General features: G+C 43.5%; 1 protein-coding gene across 1 annotated transcript in view; it reads left to right on the forward strand.

The window, feature by feature from the left end:
• Positions 1-21,031, forward strand: part of SUSD2 (sushi domain containing 2) — a 1,032,760-nt gene that overhangs the window by 283,279 nt on the left and 728,450 nt on the right. Inside the window, exons 11-15 of the mRNA XM_086943298.1 lie at positions 1,510-1,758; positions 5,438-5,704; positions 7,802-7,978; positions 13,228-13,432; positions 15,353-15,504. Of these exons, the coding sequence (XP_086799424.1) occupies positions 1,510-1,758; positions 5,438-5,704; positions 7,802-7,978; positions 13,228-13,432; positions 15,353-15,504 (1,050 nt within the window). The remainder of the gene's footprint in view (positions 1-1,509; positions 1,759-5,437; positions 5,705-7,801; positions 7,979-13,227; positions 13,433-15,352; positions 15,505-21,031) is intronic.

Genomic DNA, 21,031 nt, shown 5'->3' on the forward strand with positions numbered 1-21,031 from the left:
GTCAATCACAACGCAGCTAACGCCTGAGGAGGACTTCCCATTCTTCATAATGCTATTGACCTTTTGGTGTATTTTTCTGCCTTTTTTCTATTCTAGTGCACAAGGGACTATTTTCCTTCTAAAATGTACTTTCAACCATCACATTTTGTCAAACAGAATTCTTGATCATACATGTGCATTTTCTATAGGGCGCAATCCTTACTTGTACTGCAGCAGGCCTTTTTTCAATGCTTCTCATGAATCAAGTGCAAGGCTGACCATACCATGTCCTGATAATTGTTTTTTAATGAATTCAGGTCAGCCATTTTGGTTTCATCCCATCCAATGTGTTAAGCATTAAGGAAGTGTATTAGATACTCCTTCTGCTATAGGTGAGCTTTGCCTCCCTCGTAGATTTTAAGAATAAATAGTGCAACCAAAGCTCTGTACCCAGGCATGCTTCTATCAGCCAGCACCTCTAACATCAATGCCATACTACAACCAGTTACACACCACCACTAGTACTGGATGCATAGCAAGCACTGGATACCAGTTTGTCTAAGCTCCCTAAAGATCTCTTTGTGTGAACAAAACTACTCCTGCCCATCCTTTCCTAAATGAATCAGTGCATGCTGCTCACGAATCGATGCAGACCAATCAGCATTTTAACATTAAATTCTGTATTGGCTCAAAACAACTTAGTTTTAAATAGTTATCCATGAAAGGATTTGTGTATGTGGATGCCACTTTCAAGCCCACTGTGCTCATGTGTGCCTACCTGTAGAAATGACTCAGAAATCTGAAATAGTTAAAATTAAGTGCAATACTAAAACAAACCTCACAAATTCAGCATTTATCACAGTTACTGCATGTGTTTCAGGTACATCTGAAAACATCAAAAGATAGTTTTATGAGGAATATTTGTGAATACACTTTGTACATTTGTGGTCAAATGCCTTACCTCTGAGGCGGTTTCTGTCTCGAGGTCCTGTTTTCTTGCAGAGTGTCTTCAATATATAAATTCTGTCTGTAAAAATGTGTGTTGAGACCATAGAAAAATAACACTTTGTTGTCATCATCTCTTCCCATGTGTCCACATTGCCTCTAACCACTCTTCATTCCAACCCCTAACACTTTCAATCCCTTATCTACATTTCCTTTCTATATCCCTCCTCCAGCTGTCTTGCTTTATCTACCTCAAAACATCAAACTCCATCTTTAATCTTTCCTGATTCCATCCTACCTTTATGCTACCTCCTCGGTGATATAACCTTTCCTTCTTTAAGTCACACTTTGTTTCCTAACCTCTTTACACCTTTCTCCCTTCCCTAACCCTTACTTTTTCCCTCCTTCTCTCTTCCTACTCCCCTATCTTGGCCTACCTTCTGCTACTCCTTCCTTCTCTGCTCCCTGCTCCACACCATGTCTCCTGTCCTACCTACCTATCTTCATCCCATGCTTCCTTCCTGTCTTCCTGCATTCTTCCTCTAGATATCCTCTCCTCTGAATCTGTGCTGCCTTGCCTTGCAGGAGTATTTGTCTTCTCGAATTCTGGGAAGAATGTGACGGTGATGTTTCCCTCTGGAGCCGGAGTGGAGGTGCGAGCAATGGGGGAGTTCCTGAGTGTCATGGTTCTGCTTCCTGAGAAGTTTCTGAATGACACCGGGGGCCTACTAGGTGTCATGAATGGCAACCCAGAGGATGATTTCACCTTCAGGAATGGCTCAGCCCTGCCCAGCAATGCTACTGCCGAGGAGCTCTACGCGCTGGGGGCAGACTGTAAGTAGGAAGTGGTTTAATTATGCTACCACTATGAGGATCCAAATGTTTGTGTTTACTTTTAAAGACTATGGTATAAATAAACATTGTTTATCTCTCTCTCTCAAGTAGCAAGTATTCCCAGCTTTCTCTCAGAAAGACCTCCATTGGTCATCTTTTCTAGTCTGGGGAACACATCAAGCCTACAAAAAGAGGCCATACCCTCTTGGTTGCAATGCAGATCATCCAGGTGTAGCATTGATTGCAGTAGAAGTTTTGTTTATTTACCACCGGTTTTATTTAAAAAACAAGTAATTGGTATGTGAAACAATAGTAAAATGTTTTTGGGGTTAGGGATCTATGGCCTGGCTCCTTCACCTCTCACCTGCTCCACTCTTTACATTTTACTTTAAATCTATCAAACTAAGGGCCAGATGTAGGTCGGCAAATACCGGTCGGTAACGGACGATTTCGGCGGTTACCGACCGGTATTTGCAAGTGGAAAAGTAGGGGCCTTCAAATATACAGAATCTGTAAATTTACCGATTCGGTAAATTTACTGATTCTGTAAAATACTGAATCGGTAAATATACCGAATCGGTAAATCCAGATGTAGGTGGCACTGAAAACAGTGCCATAGGCCATTACCGATTTGTTATTTACCATGAAATTCTATTGCATGGTAAATAACGAATACCTGTGTACATGCACATCTGTGCATGTACACCTGTGCCATGTGGCACACATACATGCCCTAAGGACATGTATGTGTGTCACATGGCACACAAGCCAAAATCAGGGGTGCAACAGAGTGTCAAAGTGACACCCTGTCACCCTTGCAAAAACGGTCATTTTACCGAATCGGTATTTACCGATTCGGTAATTGACATTGATTCCTATGGGCCTGTAGGCCCATAGAAATCAATAGCAATTACCGAATCGGTAATCACCGATTCAGTAATTACCGAATCATACAGATTCAGTAAAAATGACCGAATTTTTACCTACATCTGATTTACCGAATCTAAAAAAACGAATCGGTAAAATTCGGTATTCAAGAGTCGGTAAATCAGATTTTACCTACATCTGGGCCATAGATACGTAATCAAACTTAATATTATTTCATGTAAGTCGTGTTTTTTGTTCTTTCAGTTGCCTCAAAGTAGTTCACACCACATCTTTGGTATATTTCATCAAATACTTCTTTATTGGTTTATTAGATCCAAAATCAGAAAGCCAGTCAATGCGTGTTTCAAGGGACACAAACCCTCTTCCTCAGGGCTTATAGGGCCAGATGTAGGTAAATCCGATTTACCGACTTTTAAATACCGAGTCCTACCGATTCGGTATTTAAAAGTCGGTAAATTGGAAGGAGGCAGATGTAGGTAAAAAATTACAGAATCTGTAAGAGTCGGTATTTACAGACTCTGTAAATACCGATTCTGTATTTCCCATTGATTCCTATGGGCCTTGAAGCCCATAGGAATCAATGTGAAATACAGATTCGGTATTTACAGAATCGGTAAATACCGAATCCTGCAAGGGTGCAGGGGGTGTCACTTTGAAACCCTCTAGCACCCCAATTCTGGACTTGTGTGCAATGTGGCACACAGACATGCCCTTAGGGCATGTCTGTGTGTCACAGTGCACAGGTGTGCATGCACAAATGTGCATGCACACCTGAATTCGGTATTTTACCACCCAATAGGATTGGGTGGTAAAATACCGATTTTTAAGGGCCGGTGGCACTCTTAGGAGTGCCACCTACATATGGTTTTTCCGAATCGGTAAATATACCGATTCGGTATTTTACCGATTCTGTAAATTTACCGATTCGGTAACTTTACAGAATCGGTAAAATATAGGCCCCCTACATCTGGAAACCCTAATACCGGTCGGTAACGGCCGAATTCGGCCGTTACCGACCGGTATTAGGGCTCCTACATCTGGCCCATAGTTATTTTATCACATTTGTCACAGAGCTTTCATGCTGCAAATATCCTATTATTTAACTTTAATTCCATTGCCCCATTCCGGTATCAGCAATGATATTATCATGGTACAAACTCTCTAATACCAGCAAGAAAACCCCAACTAGCAAACTACGCTTGGAATAATACTCACAGAGCCAGAATCTATACAAGGGAGACCAATATTTCTGATGGGCTGCCCCCCACCGTTGAAGCAACCTGTCCAAGCAAACTTTGCGCTCTCAGTTACAGTGCTTCCACAAAATATCAGATAAACAATATTGTATGGACAAAATATTGTGTCGGGAATATCGAGGGCAAAAATATCATGAAGTAAGTATCTATGGTAAGCAAACTTGAACTATACTTAACTCCACACACATACACCTTGAGGATATACATTTCTTCAAGGTACGTATATGTCAAGTTAAAATAGTAAATCTATACATCTCTCATTGCACTTACCTTCTTAATATTTTAGTCCTTGATATTTTCGGCACAATATCCTGCCCACACAGGTTCTACCTATCTTAACAGCCACGGCCGGTAGTAGGTGTAACTGCAGGGCGGTGACGTAGGGAGGGGGAGGGACAGGGTGGGGGGTAGTAATGTATGGATTACGGACTTTAACAGGTAAGTAAACATATAAATAAATAAAACGAATTTCGTTGCACGCACTGCATCGCATTTGGTGATGCAGTGCACACAACCAAATTCGTTTTATTTATTTATATGTTTACTTACCTGTTAAAGTCCGTAATCCATACATCACTACCCCCCACCCTGTCCCCCCCCCCCCTACGTCACCGCCCTGCAGTTACACCTACTACCGGCCCTGGCTGCGGGCTGGTTTATTTAATTTGTAGCAAACGGGGAGCGCTTCAGGGGCCATGGGGGACAGAAGGGGGCAACTCAGCGATGCCTTCAAGCATTTGGAATGCAATAGGTCTCACATTTGCGAGAGTTTAATCTATTGGCATTGTAAATGACAATGCCTTTTATTTATGTTTTAAAAACCAAAACATAAATAAAAGGAATTTTCATTTACAATGCCAATAGCTCAAAAACGTGTAAATGCAAGACCTATTGAATTACAGATGCTTGTCTTTAGTACACCTCCTAGTAAAAAATGTGGGTTATGGTAATTACTGGAAAGAGACTCCCAAAATGTGTTTGCACCTGCGTAGGGATTTGTGAGGGGATCTAACATAGATGGAGAGCAGTTCATTTATCCCCTCCCATGTTTGCCTGTGACATAGGCTGTTACATGGTCTTACTGGCATACAGGGGAAGTAGGGCTGGTCTAACAGTGCAGTCTATTGGCCTGTTTTGTGGTCTTGTTGTCCAGTGTTTACTGTTGAAGTCCCCGAAATTACCACATACATTGCCTGAAGCATGCACAAATGCAACCATCTCCCATAGCTTGCAAAACATCTACATGGCTTGTCTTTACAAGTTAAAAACTGCCCTGATTTGCAAATGAAGGCTACTTTTTTAAGGTATCTGATTTGCTTATGAGGGACCTTTTATTTTGGAGCCCAGTCCTATTTTCTGCCCTACTCCGATGGAGAGAATCATTCTTTCACCACTAAAGGTACATTTTTTTTAGCTATAGGTCATGCCTGAGAACTCCCTGGGGTTATGCCATTACATGCTCTTTCATCTTGAGGTGATTGTGTCACGCCACGCCACTGGATCCAGATTAAAGGGAACTTCTCTTTCTTTTTCAGGGTCCATCACGAATGAAACAACCCTTTTCACCTACGACTCCTTGTCCTTGGAAAATAGCTTTTATTTTAAGCATGACCCCAGCTATATACCTGTATTTAGAATCGAGGAGGACCCGAATGACCCACTGACAGACAAAATGCGGAAGCTCTGTGAGTCCGATGAATTCTGCAGGTTCGATACCCTCACAACCAGGAGACTCATGGTTGGAAATACCACCAAGATCTCCCATCAGCATCATCAGAAGATGGTGGATAGTCTTAAGCCAGGTGAGGTGGGGGTGTGTCGGTGATGTGGCAGCAGCGGCGGTTGTGGTCATTGTAGCAGTGGTGATTGTGAGTGTGTGTCAATGACCATGTGTAAATTACAATTCAAATTATTATTGAGAAAAAACACATAAGGAACATGCACAACTTCCTGCTCACCATCTCTGCATCATTGCATTATTGGGGTGACTGACCCAACAAGGGAGTCGGCAGAGTTGTGGAGTGGTAAGAAAAAGGGATGGGAATAGTTCACTCCCTGGAATTTCTATATGATTCATACACTGAATTTGGCTGTGCAGGGCGTGTGTGCCTCTCCTTGAAGCTCCACCCATCCATGGGGACATCTGATGAAGACTCGACTTGGCAAAGCACAAGAAACAATCTTGGTTATTGAAAATAATGTCAGAACTAGTCCTGCGGGAAAAACTAGCGGTTAATAACTATAATTGTCTACACAGTTATTGTGAGGCCGAAGGAACTTACTCATACCCTGGAGTACATGCTTGCCAGCTTTTATATCATACAGATAGAGCTCTTGATGAAGGTGTGTCTTGGGAGAAAAACAGGGTTTCAGAGCGGGAATTCTGATGGTGGCAAGCATTAAACATAAGATAATACAGAGTAGTTGTTGGGGAGGTACCTGTGCCCCAACATAGGTTTTTCTTGGAGCCCGGAGAGGATGGACTTGAAGATGGAGCCAAGAGAGAAACCACAAGCTTAACGGGCAAGAATGGAGGGTCGATTCCTGCGGCATACAGATATCTCGCTTTGAATGGAATCACACCATAACAGCGTGAAAAGTACCCTCCCATCAAAACTCTCAGGAGAAAGGCAACAGACCAGCAGACTTTGGAGTCTCGGGATCCCTGCTAGGGTGGACAGACTTCTTGTTTCATGGCAGAAGAACATGGAAAAGAGAATCGCGTGCCCTGGATTCAGGCCAGTCTTGCTTGTCAGATGCGCCTGTTCTCTGCAAATCGTAGAGCCTTATTACCTGCAGATGATCCACCCAAATGGGATAGACTTGAAGGGCACGGAGACTAAAGTCCATTGCCCAGTAGAAGTTATTTCTCCAAGAAGAGGCCATGGACGGATTGAGAGTCGGCACCTTGAAGGTGGCTTCCTCTCTAATGGGGATAATTATTAACCGACCACACTGAATTTCCATGGAGCAAAATTAAGCAACCACCAATCAGTCCATCTATCTCTCAGTAATCTTATCACATATTTATTTCTGTCACAGTAAAATGTTATGTTATCTAGTTTTGTGAAGAGCCTGTGATGCATATAAAGTGTTCTCATTATCTGGTTTGGCTGTGTCCTGCCTGTTGATGTTGCATGTGCCCTACATGGACATCTTGAACTATCCTTGTGCTTTCTCTTTATTATTGTTCTGATGTTTTGAGCGCAGGAACTTCTAGACATAATTTAATTAAGATTTCTTTCCTACCACTCCAGATGGGAGTTTGCAATATTGATTCACCGCGTTTTGCCTGGAAACATGTCATACATTCACTCCTGAGCCTCCCCTCCACTGCTTCATATAGTTAAGTTTATTTCTTAAATGTATAATGCGCGACAGCTACCCAAAAAGGGTTTCCCGGTGCAGAAACACCTAAGACACGAATAGAATGTGTCTTAGGTGTGTCTGTGTATTTACCTGAATTATGTGTGTGTGTTGGAGATTAAATGTTGGTCTGTGTGCAGGGGTACCTATATGTTTGTTAGCCTCTGCAGACCACAACCTGTCTGGTTGCCTGAACACCTGGTTGGCTGAATGTCTGGTGGGCTGCAAGACAGTGACTGGGGTGGTCTGTGGAGAGTGGACTTTTCATGTGTTTCTTTGTGTGCTCAGCTGTCTCCATGCCTGTTGCTGCGTAAGTGTATGTACAAAAATGTGTGACCTCTATCGATGTGAGCATGGATAGTGTCTGTCTTTGGGCACGCTCTATTTAAAAGTGAAACCTGCTGCTTTGCCAAAGTTTGCTTCCAGCTTGGGAAACTTCTGTTCATTTGCATTGATGCTTGCAGCTCCCACTGCTCCAGTTTTAATGAACCTACGTAGGCGCTACTCTAACTCCCCTCCCCTCCTGTCCTCAGTGGTGTGCTGTGGCTGGCTGGGCCGTCCAGCAAACGGGACCAAGGAAGGCACCTCGTACATTTTTAACTCCGAAGTCAAGTTCACGTGTGACCCTGGATTCATCCTGTTCGGTCCACGAGTGAGGACCTGTCTGTCCAGTGGAGCATGGTCCGGAGAAGAGGCCGAGTGCAAGCCAGGTGAGAATGCTGCATTACCTCTGTGTACTATTACAATCATCTTGATGGGATCTGCTTTCTTCAGCAGTAGAGGGGACAGGTCTTCCACCAGGGTGGATGCACAAAAGTTTCTCAGGGACGCCATAGTACAGTGTCTGCTGGTGCACTTTGAGGCTGTGCGTGGATGTCAAACAAGGGTCGTCACAGGCATTCGCTATGCCTGGGTTGTCCTATTGTACTTCTGGCACTGCCCTTGTTACCTTTGGTCTCAAGGGCCTAAAGGCAGAGCAAGAATTGTAAGTAAGTAACGCTGTAAATCACACTGTGTTGCAGCAAACAAATGATGGACGGAATGCTGACAATGCAAACATTCTCCCCCAGTCAGAAGATCTGGGTTAAATCCATTGTTCTTTTGCTCACCATGCCACCCCAGGTTAGACCCTGCCATATGCAAATCAGTCTTGACCATGTGCCTCATGGCAACAGTCCAGACCGAACTGCCAGGCCAGGTCTTCCCTGGACCGGAAACAAGCATCCTGGGACCGGTTTCAGGGTATGTCACCCTTCTTAGGCCAGGCTAGCTTGAATCCAGTGGCACACTGAGCAAGGGACCTACGTCTGGACATGGGTCCCTTGCTCAGGATGCTTGTTTCCGGTCCAGGGAGGACCTGTCTTTGCAGTTCGGTCTGGACTGTGTAGTAGGAAATGTTCATGAGTAGGCTACAGTGAACCACTTACTCATATCAGCACCGGTGCCAATGTTCTTGGGGATGAAAGCGTGAATGAATAAACATTTGATCTGTTGGGCCTATTGAGAAAGAAGCAGTGGCACCAAAATGAAATGAGCTCTGTTTGCTTCATGCCTATAAGCTGACCCTACCAATAAATACTCAATAGAAGCATTGTCATTTTATTGATGCAGGCAGATGCATTGTGCAAGGTCCGAAGGGTTTTCATTTAGTGGAAATTCCATTTGGAGGAGACAGCCATCCAAAGAGACTTGTCCCACACCAAAATGTAATTCTAGGATATGTATTCCAGATCTAGCCACTTCGTGTGGTCAGTCCTGACTTCCCCAGAGGACAGGTCTTTTATCTGCACCCAAGAGAAGAAAACCATCAAAACTAAGACCTGATTTGGAGTTTGATAATATTAGGAACTTTGCTGAGTTCCAAAGGAATTGCTTCCTCCACCATACTGGTAGTATGTAAAAGGAATTTCTGTCAGAGCATTTGTCTGTAGTTATAGCACCCCCCTCCCCAGAAAGGTTTTTTCAGTGGAATTTAAATTTAAATTAACACTCACCGTTTACAAAATGATACCCGATTTAAAGGGTCCCTTGCCTCACCATTGCTTCATAACATGATCTAGTATTCTGTCATTAGTTGTGGAGAAAACCCAAAGCAAATTAATACACGTCAGCTGCAGTATGGACCACCAGGTGCTCTCAAACTACTGAGCATTCGATACATTTACCTTAACACATTGGTGATAAGCTGAGTGTGGCCGACATACTTGGCGTCCTGTCCTTTTTTCAGGATAACCAATGTGTAAGTAAATTACTGCCAGTAGGCAAACTGAATTATTCATTTGAAAAGAATACAGTGGATGAAGTTTGTAACGGATAATGTGCCAAATCTGAATATTGGGAATTCTGAGAGAGATGGCAGTAAAGTGATATATATATGATGTGATCAAGGCCTCGCCAGGCCGAAACGCGTCATGGCAGAATGGTGAAGGGTTGTAAATAAATCTTCACGCACAACTACTTGGGTTTGCCTCGTCTTTTCCGAATTACTGGATGCTGGGACGACAACGTACTGAATATATATATATATATATATATATATATATATATATATATATATATATATATATATATATATATATATATATATATTAATATGGAATTGAGTACAAGTGGTCTCATTAGCTAATTATGTCTGATTAAATATTGTTTTTATTTTCTTCCTGTATCTATTCCAGAAAGTAATAATTTTCTCAAGAACTGTGCTGACATTACATTAGAAAGCGACAATAAAATATTTCATCAGTGATTAGCCCGCTCTGGCTCAATTTCCATATAAGAATGAGGCACAGAACTGTACAGCTGTATAACTGGCACGACAACATCATTGGATGACCAATGGAAAGGGGACAAAAAAGTATTACGTGTTAAATGAAATTTGCTGAAATGGACAGAGAGTATATTACTTCAGGAACCACAATTTAGTGTAACTGATGTTCATTGAATGATATTCCATTCATGATATAACTATAATTTATTTGCATTTGCTACTTAATTTAATTTTGAAAACCGAATGCACTACATGCACAGATTGGAGGTATCGATTATAAATTAAAAGAGCGATGTTAAATTGCCATGAGCAATAATTTACAGAGAAATCTGTTGCTGATTACAAATGATTGTTACATTATAAGATGACCGCCATGAATGCTCACCTAGTTTCTCCCAGTGTGAGTCCTTTCTTTTTGTTCATGACACTATCACAAGTACATATTGTGTTGATTGGATTGCCCCTTTTGAAAAAAGCTCTAGGAGCCAAAACGCGTAGGGCCTAATTAAACTCATTTGGACCTGGCAGCATACTGCCAGTGTACAACTCTGTCTTTTTCAAAAAAATCAAAAGGACAAATGTGCTGCCTGACAGAGAACCCCAAGTCAAAATTTAGAAATTTAAGACACAGGGTGCCAAATCTAGAGCATAAAACATGCCCTGATTTCTGCATGGAGCAACAACGGATTCAAATCTCATAGACTGGCTATCATCCTGTGCAAATTATGTAAAATACACAAGATTTTGAATTTTGGGTGTAAATAAGTAATTTCTCTAATTCTGCCGTAGACAACTCCTATTTTGTTTTTCGAAATTATGGGGAGATCCTAGGACTGTATATGCATGAGAGAAGATAATGGTTGCGCAACTTGAAGAGCCAGCCAGAGACCTAATATTTTATTCTACTATTATATGCTGTCTGTATTCGAACAATATTGCCAAGCCCTCAATGTATTCCTTGAACACAAGATTCTATTGTTTATATTTGATTTTATGAACCTGGAAAACTATATGGTAGGGACTGCATTGCTACTTTACTTCAAAAATGTACTTGATGTTTTGAAAGGTTTATGAAATATGCAGTGAATTCACGGTAGACTAGTTATGTGTAAATTCTTCATTGAAAAACACAATAGAAAAGATTATTTCATATTTTATACATGCGTAATTGAAATCATGTTCAGTAATGCATGTCATTTTGATGTTTGTAAAGTTTAATAATTAATCAAATCAAACTCAAACAAATAAGCGAATACTTCCTGTTTCCCCTTACTCTCACTGGTATTAGGAATGCCCCTTGGTTACTGCACCTAATTAGCCAATCTAAGAGGCCAAAGCCCTACAGAGGGAGGGAGGCGAGAGATTGAGAGAAAGTGGGCGAGCGAGAGAGAGAGATGGAGAAAGACGGAGGGTATAGTTTGTCAGAATACAGTAACAACAATAAAGTTTGACATAATATCGTGGCCTGAATATTGCTTACAAAGATACTGCTCCATTGGGTGTAGATTTTCTAACTCTAACTCCAATAGTGTGATATTTTAGTAAACAATATATAGGTCGAAATATTTGTGCCCGAAGATATTTAGGCCACATGAATAGAACAGAGCGGTAATAGGGCTTGTGAAGTGATAAGGTGGATGAGTAGAAACTCGTTAATGTAAGACAGGACCTCGGGATGGAGGCATCCTAATAATTTCCTGAAAAAGGAAGGATCACCTATTTGATTGTGAGCTGACATTTGGTATTGAAGATGCCACCTGACTGAAGTAAGTAAGGGGTGGTCGGCATGGACAGAGTGCCTGTTTCTCATAACGCCCTGCAGAGTCTCTAGCCTCTAGTGTATGCTACTGTGATGTTGGCCCAGAGGCACCGGATAAAGGGACGGCTACAAAATCTGAAACTTCCACGGTGAACAGGTTAATAAAGTCCTTTCCCAGCTTTGGAAGTGCTGGTTCTTGAAGGAACAAGGATTGAGGCACAGGGTGGCCCATGGACCCCATTTGAAGCTCAATCACAATGGAAGCCACTCAAATTTGTGGATAATTATTCTTAGTCTGGATTAGATTCCACAGGATGAGTTGCCTTCATTATAATCCTTCGTTAGGAAGTTTAGGCAGCACAATCTCCTTCGCATTCAGCATTTGCTTCAGAAGATTGAAGAGGTTTTTCTATTGCACCAAACTCTAACTTTGACCCTTGAATGAAAGAAGATGCATTAGTAGTACATACTTCAAGCTACAGTTCTAGGTTTGGAAGATCCCTAGGGAGATACCTCGGTGCCTGTTGGGGCTGCAACAAGAAAACAGTGAGCAGAAGGTTCCAAGTTCTGGGACTGACACTAGCAAAACGTAAGATTGTAACAGGGCGGCTGTAGCCCAGACCACCGAAAGTTGAAGACTGGCTGAAAGATATGGCTGAATGGATGAATGCTGAGGGGTGCCACATGAGAAAGTCACGCAAAGGTGGAAAAATAGAAGATGCCATGAGGGCCTGGGCGGCAATGCTCTCTGAGATAATGTCTCCTCCAGATGAGCTACCCCCATAGATTCTGATTTAGAGGAGGCAACAAACAGGCAGGGGGTAATTGGAGTAGGGACACCTGTGGCCTACTGTGCGCCTCTAAATAATGATGTTAATGAAGACTGTCTGCTCCACTACTATTGCCCAATAGTAAACTGTAGTACTGTTTTGGACCATGCATACGTTAGGACTGAGCCTTTGCGGGGTGAGGGAGAGATTAATATTAGTGGTTTTGTATGCAATTGATATATGGTATAATATGCTTCATTGATGTTTGTATTTTATTGTGAAAATGCCAATAAAATACTATACTTAAAAACAAAAATAACACAACATAAGTTGTGACTTGTCTAGCATTACAGGCATCAGCATTTTGCAAGACTTGTGCTCTATTGGAATGTATTCGCCTTCTAGCTGCTGAAGGCCCATTGAAAGCAATGTCATTAAATACATTGTACATCAACATTAGTAAAGTGAAATTAGAATAGCCATTCACAGTAGAGGATATAGTCACAGAAAGATTGCCCCCATAACTCCAGCAAGAATTTGCATTCACTGGCTGCGTCCACTTTTCACTTGCTAAGTTCTTCCTAATGTATACATCGTTCACCACATGTAACTGTCTCCTAGTGTTGTTTTCACCACATTCTCCAAACATATTTCTTCTGGCAGGTGCATCCCATTCCTGTGCAGGGCAGTGTGGTCAGAACATACCCGGCTGCTCCTGTAGGCCCACCTGTGAGAACCTAGGGACCTGCTGCCCAGATTACAGGAGGTTCTGCATTCAGATTGCACCACAGTCTGGGATTCTCTTAGGAGGCAGAGACATTCTGGTGCTCAATGTGACTTTTGATGTCGCCTCGAACATAACATGTAGGTAAGTGCACCACTCCTGTTCCATCAAGACCACCAGAAACTGATGGCCATCCAGCTCAGAACAAACTACAGCATTGTTTTTGTAGTCAGTGTGAGGTGGGTTTTTATTCAGAACATTATTGTGGATTTGACCTTCTAAAAAATATTAACATTTTAAAATGTCTTTGGACCTTAGCTGACAGAATCGACTTAGAACTATCCTGGGATTCCTCTCTCTTGTTTTCTTTGTGTTGTGTTTTGGACGCAGTGTACTTATGCGGTGAAATGAAAAACTGCAGGCCCCATAGTGGTGGGAAGATAGGAAAAGTCACATTTGCATTTCCCATATTCAGGGTTGGTCTGGGAGAGTAAATAGGCCTAGGCACCAAAAAGAATTGGCCCCACGAGTGAATTATATCGCTTAAAAGGTGGCCCACGTTTGCAAATCAGGGCAGTTTTGAACTTGTAAAGAAAGGCTGTATAAGGGTTTTGCAATATTTGGAAGCGACTGCTTGCATTTGAGCTTCCTGCAGACAATGCTTGCTTTTAAGGAAATTAACTGTAAAAATCGACCCGGCAGACGATAAAACGGACCCACAAACAGCCAAAAACCAGTCCACACACTGACCATTCAGACAAGCGCTATAGACCAGTCCGACCCTGCCATTATTTAGAAAGGTGTACTCAGCAAATGCTGCGTTTTGTGAGAAACATCTTTACCGTCGGTTTCCTGTTCCTCAATATCCAACCACAAACCAGACTTTTTGCTGCTTCCTCTCTAAAATTAATGGTTATAGTGACACCCCTGCTAAAACGAGTTTCTGCTATTCCCTCATACTGCAGACATAGGGGCATATTTACAATAGCTGGGGCATCCCTGTATATCAGCAGGGATGCACCAGTTATTGTGCGCCACAGCTCCGCCATCATGGATACGCCGCATTTAAAATGCGGTGCACCATGGTGCAAAAACGGCACAGATGCGTGACGCATCTGTGCCGCGAAAGTGGCGCAATGCTGGAGTTGCGTCGCAAGTGCGACGCAGCTCCAGCAATGCTCTGGGGGCCCTATCTGGGTAATGCTGCGTCAATCCTTACGCCTGCTTCAGGCAGGCGCAGGGTTTTGACGCAGCATGGGCCTAAAAGTGACTGAGTGAAATCTTGTAGATTTCACTCAGCCAATTTTAGGAGGCGTTCCTGTGCTGGAATGCCCCCCCTGCCCAGGAACGCCTACATGTGGCACAGGGCTTTACAATGTGACGCATCTCCCAGATGCGTCACGTTGTAAGTACCCCGCACCATGGCGCAGGATTTGCGCCGCCGCTGCGTCACAAAAGTGAAGCAACGGCGGTGTAAATAAGGCGCAAGGGATTTGTAAATCTGCCCCACAGACTTTCACCCCTCCCACACATCTTTGCTTTTATGTAATTTGTTTCCCTCCATCCTGATTTCATATTCCTCTCTCTCTACGTGACACTAGTTTCCTTTCACCTCTACGAGTGGCACCAATCTCCCTGCACTCCCTCCACTGTCATGTCATGCCACTGGTACCTTTAACTGCGACCATCAGTTCCTCTCCACCCCCCGCCCCCCGCCTCCCTCACCGCCGGTGTTTCCATATTATGACAATAGTGAGGAAACACAACTGCTCTTGATTATCCATGATAAACAAAAGAGAGTGAAAAAGAAATGGATCAAAACTGCATTCATAGGTGACCTAGCTACATGTTGTGCTGTTGCAGTCGGATTGCAACAAAGGATATAGGATTGCCTGTTGGTCCCTCTGAGAAGCTGTCGACACAGTGCATTGAATTCATCCCAGAACATACCCACAGTAATAGAAAAACAAAGCGATGCAGAATTTTATACAAAGTTGATGACATGGATTGTGCATTTGTTTTCTGCGAATATCAAGGTATAGTGGTTTTATTTACTCTTTCTAGATTTGGGGATAATGTTGTTACCAATGGACATGTTGACAAAGATGGCGCTGCGCACTGCATCTCGCCAATGTTGTACGAGACCGGTCGGATCCCGTTTGCGATGTCTGAGGATGGGGGAGTTTCATATCCCTATTCCAGCTCCTGGATTTCAGGTAAATGTTGATTCATTGCTCAAGGCCAACTACAGAACACTACAGCTTTAAATGCTGATGGTGCGCTATATGAATGGACCTTTATAGGGGCCACCTGTCTGGTTTGTGTATAGAAATTACGTTGTCTCTCTCTCTAGGTAATAATAATAATAATCCACATTTGTAAAGCGCACATTCACCCGTAAGGGTCTCTAGGCACTGGGGGCCGTCGGGAAGATTAATGGTGCGGGGCTAATCTGCTGCTTGTGCCGGGGATTGGACTGTGATCCCCAGATTCCGGAGTCAGTCGCCCTAGACGCGGCGCCACACCTATTCTCTCCTGTTAGAAAGGCACAATAACAAAAGTTAAGTGTTCTCCTCTCTGGTGGCTGACTGTCTGCAATCTTCTCTAGGTTGCTTGGCCATTTTTGTAGGAGTGGAGGGCCCCAGTCTCACTGGCCAGAAATTATACTAGAGTTTGTGTCCAACCTGGCTCGCGGTTATGAGAAATAAGATAAACATTGTCTGTCTACTTAAGACACTTTTCTTTCTTAAACAGTGCAGTACTGTGCATTGAAAGTTTAGAAACTATGTACATTCTATCTACTAAGCAATTCGATCGTAAAGATTTTTGTGGCCCCCGAGAAACACATATTTTTGGGGTCCTGGAAAGCAGATATTTATGGGGCCTCTGTATGAAACAAATTTGAATTTGAATTTTTTTACCCATTTATGCCCACATGATGGAAAACAGTGCAATACTTTATATTATATCTTAAAATTGTCACACAAAAACAGTTGAACTATTTCTTGCCAGGATTGGCAAAAATCCTTAAGATGACACTGGCATAGACTTGCTTAACAGGTTTGCGCCATTAGGATCATTAGACTGCTGTGATTGACTGTCCTCTGGAGCCTTACTAGAACGTAATACTCTTCAAATTCAGCATACAATTGGGCCCCTGGGACTGATCCTTCCAGGTTCTACTGACTGCAGATTTATTTCTGGGAACATTACTGGGCTGGCAAATTTCATGACCGTGACTGAAAGATCTTTATAAGATGGTTTGACTTGATATGCCTACAGGAAACGTGGGCTTTTTCCTGTAAGGCCGTAAGAACTTCATTGTACCAGCTAGCTCCTCAAGTGGGGTAGAGCCAAGGGGGGTCTAGTTAGCTTTATCTCTCTGGCTGTTTGTAGTATCTTGCAGTGGTGCCTTCAGAGCTCTCCACCCTGCAGAGCTTGTGGCTCTCCAGTGAGATGAATAAGTTGCTAATTCTGAATTTTTATAACGCTCTATCCCCCTTTGCCGAAGTTTGTAACATCTCTCGGTTGAGTTCTTTTGTGAGAAATTTGTACCTGAGTAAACAAAGTTATACTAACCTTCTGATTGCAGGAGATTTTACCGTTCATGTGTGTGGGGATCCGAGACGTGATGAGAATAAAGACATGGGCTGTGCGTGATTATCTGGCTTGCACATTGAACCTTCACCGCAGGGTAACATACTCAAAGCCATTGCAAATTAGTTTGATCTAACCTCAGCCATGAACAAGATGTCCCCAGACAAGGGGGATATCCATCACACCTTTACTGGGAGAGGATGTGAGTCCTTATTGACTTTATTTCTCTACACCCTTTTTTGCACACATGGACTTTTCCATCCAGGTGAGCAGGTTTAGCGACCGCAACTCAGTGTGTTTGTCAACTTGCTGGCCCGGGCCGTACAACATACTAATGTGGAAACCAGGGGGTCATTGACAACAGTGGATGGTGGGAGGAGACTGAAGTGGGTGCAGATTTCCCCAGATTGGGGCCGGACTGGCCGTAGCAGGCACCGGGCGTTTCCCTGGTCGGCTGCTAGGGTGGGAGCAGGTTTGGGGCCCCTGGGGGGCCATTTGTGTTACCGGGGTCGGCAATATCGGCCCCCTGTAACAAAATCGGCCGTAACAGGCCCTCGCAAACTGCTCGGCTGCACCCCCCCTCACCCAGGGGGGGCCGGCCAAGCAGTTTGCCAGGGACGGTTTTGGTTCCCAGTCCGGCCCTGCCCCATATTGGTTCTGCAAGTCCTTGTGTTCTCATTGTGAGAAGGAGTTCACAATCTGTATAAATCGGCTGGCCAAGCCTATAGATATCTTAGAGGCCTTTAGGGTCATATCAGGCACCCTAGCAAGTTTATTAAAGGTCCCGGGGGCACAGTGACCCCCCTTGGCACCGAGATGTTTCGGTCCTGAATGCTCATGTGCCTTCAGGAACCTGACTGTAGCCCTTGGTACCATACCAAGAGATCCCTCTATTGCCAAGGCTTGTCGTAGACTATACAAGGCTGCCCTGTTTAACTGGAAGACTGCACTCTGATGACCAGCTCAAAGTTCTGCAGCATTATAAATAATCCTTTTTTGGCAGATGACAATGTCAACCTACTGGACGCCCACATAACTGAAAAAGAATGGGTAAAGCATATTGAGGACATGTTTTTGTCCTCTCCCACCCAGAAGGAAGACCTGTGCTTAGGTGAGGGTACATCTAATGGGGTCTTTACAATGGAGGAAGCAAGAGAGGGCATAGTAGGGTTGAAAAAAAAGGCTCCAGGCCCTGATAGAATACCCCCAGTCCAGACCTTTACATCTCGAACATGGACATCTGGGTACCAACCTTAACCTTGATTATTAATGCTGCAGCCATTTCAGGATGTCCACCTACACAGGCACCATACACAATCGTACCGTTCTTAAAAAACGGTGACCATGACAGTACTCACTGTTACAGGCCCATCTCCTTACTTGATTCAGTGGCAAAGGTGTTGGGGTGTATTGTACTCAATATAGTCTCCAGTTGGGCAGACACCAATAGTATTCTGTTTGATGCCCAATGTGGCTTCCGCCCCAGACAATCAAAGGTGGACCAGAGCCTGAATCTTTATATGGTACTCAATAAGTACACCATGGCGTGTCCCGGTGCCATCCATCTAGCTTTCATGGGACTGTCTTCAACGTTCGATCTTGTTAACATATTTGAAGCTCTGGCAGATCATGTTGTCCCTTGGTGTTAGCCCTGACCTCATCCTCTTTTTGAGGGACCTTCACAGAGATACCAAGGTGGTGGTTCGCTAGTCTAAATAGCATTACCCACCAGTTTTGAATTCAGAGAGGGGTTAGACAGGGGTGTATCCTGGCACCTTTCCTTTTTAATCTGTACATTAATAATTTGGAGCAGACCCTGTTGAAGTTGAAAACTGATTGTCCCCAGTTGGGTTGGTCAAAGCCTGCATGTACTATTGTACGCAGATGACAGCCAGGTGATTGCAATCTCTGTTGCACTCATTTGTCCACTTTATGGAGGACCTGGATTTGCAGGTCAACAACAACAAATCCTTTGTAATGCAAGTAGGTTCTCATCTTAGCAAATCTTATACATTTGTGGTGGGATCCACGCTGGTCCCTAAGACTGATGCCATCGCATTTCTGGCGCCCTCGTATTAGAAAGGGGATTTTGTTAGGGCCAATGCTGCTGCATTCAACTTTGCGTCTAGACTGGGCAACAGACCTATCGGGCCCTCTTGCAGATTTATAAAGCCAAGTGTATCACCAAGGTGGCCTTTGGCAGCGAGATTTGGGGATATATGGAGCACGAGGATCTCCAAAATGTTTTTTTTAAACAATTATTATATTTACCGCACAGCATCCCCTTCTTTATAGTCCACGAAGAATTGGGAATGATTTTTCTTTCTGACTTGTTGTCTTACCCTCCTCTATCACTTTGGCTGAATCTGTGGTGAATTTGTGGCTCAGACGGGAATTGCCTTAAGTAAGGACATTTTGAGTGACTGACTCTCTCTGGATTATTGTTATCATATCCCCTGGCTCAAGTCTGTCAGAGATTGCCTCATGGACTTGGGAAGGGCTGACCTATTTACTAACCCTGAGAAAATGTGTAGAAGAAACTAATGTTGGGTAAAGGATAATGTTTTTAAAAAGTGGCAGCTGGACAGGAAACAAGTGGATATGAGGAAGCCCAGCGTGTGTCGGTGTTCTCTATTGACAACTGTGCCATCCACCGAGCCTTATCTCTTATGGCTTAAAAGTAGCCATGATCGATTTTTTAATGACCGGGTTTCACTTGGACCTTTATCACTATCTCCTAGCCTGCCCATGTGGGGCACACAGGGGCCAGAGTCTTTCATTCACAACCTTTGAAGACCCTCCTAAACTCCAGTGTTTTGTTACACCCACTGAGCCAAGAAGACCCCCCCCCCTATTTTCCACTCCTGCAAAAGTAAAGACCAGCAATACTCTCCTTGAAGGCTATGCTCAGGGCTGGACTGAAAAGCAAAACCTGCCCCAGCAAAGTGCTCGGCCGGGTTGGAGGCGGGGTGGGGGGGGGGGGTTGGAGGGGGGGGGGATGCTGCCGAACTCTTTGCCGGGGCCGGTTTTCGGCCGATTTTGATACAGGGCTGCAAAACCAGCCCTGTAACAAAAACGGCCCCCAGGTGCCCAAAACCGGCCTCCACCCATGCGGCGCACCGGGGGATTGCCCGGTGCCTGCTATGGCCAGTCCGGCCCTGGCTACGCTCACAAAATTGTGCTTTGAACTGCTTCATTCTTGTGGCATTTATGTATAAGTATTGAGGGACAGGTATGGATCATCAACATCCTGCTTGGTGACCAGTTGGACTGACTCAGGACAAAGTATATATGCTCCAGCGTTTTTCCACGTGCCTTGGAATTCGGTCAGCAGCAATCATCCTCTTTCTGTTTCCCTAGTCCTGATGATGACCTCAAGCCATGAAGGTCGAAACTCTATGGACTTGCATCAACTAAACTGAGATTGCTAATTTTGGCATGATTTTCCGCTGCTTGTATTATAAAGAAATAGTTCATGCATAATATTGTTTTCAAAACTTTCCCAAGAAGGCTCTATTTTACCTTTTTCATGTGTTTCAATTTTCGCCATTCACATTTTTCACGAGAATGTGTTCACCTTGCACTTTGTACACAATGTAAAAAGCACTGGTGAGGATGCATTATAACCCTTGTAAAGTCTAAGTCTATGCTTTTTTTGTTAATATAACTGAGTGAAAGCAAAATGTTGAGACTACTTGTTTGTTTGTAACTAATTTACTATCTAAATTGTACCCCCTCTTTGACTCCCATTGAGACATTGTTGCATGATACTGTACCCATCCAGGTTTCTCCTGTGGTTTCAAATACAGCTTACTTCTCAAGCGCAGATATTGTCTACATTTTGGGGTTCAACCTGCCCAACAATGGATGAACGGAATCCTTCAGCTCCATCTATCTACCATCTTTTACAGCTTTGGGGTCTACATACTTGGCATCATTTCCAGTAGATGCTTTCTTTCATTTCATAGTTCTTTTATTCATCCAGCACCTCGATAGTTACAAATTTGCATTCAATAAAATTTGGGGGGTTATACAACACCTGGACACTGCATTGTTCCCCTCCTCTCTAACTCTCCATAATCTCCAGTAATCCCTTCTGTGTGGTTGAAGGCCTTCAGTTTTATGACACAGAGAGAAAATCATAAT

This window comes from Lissotriton vulgaris, chromosome 11 (genome assembly GCF_964263255.1).
Source record: "Lissotriton vulgaris chromosome 11, aLisVul1.2, whole genome shotgun sequence".
NCBI classification, from domain to species: Eukaryota; Metazoa; Chordata; class Amphibia; order Caudata; family Salamandridae; genus Lissotriton; species Lissotriton vulgaris.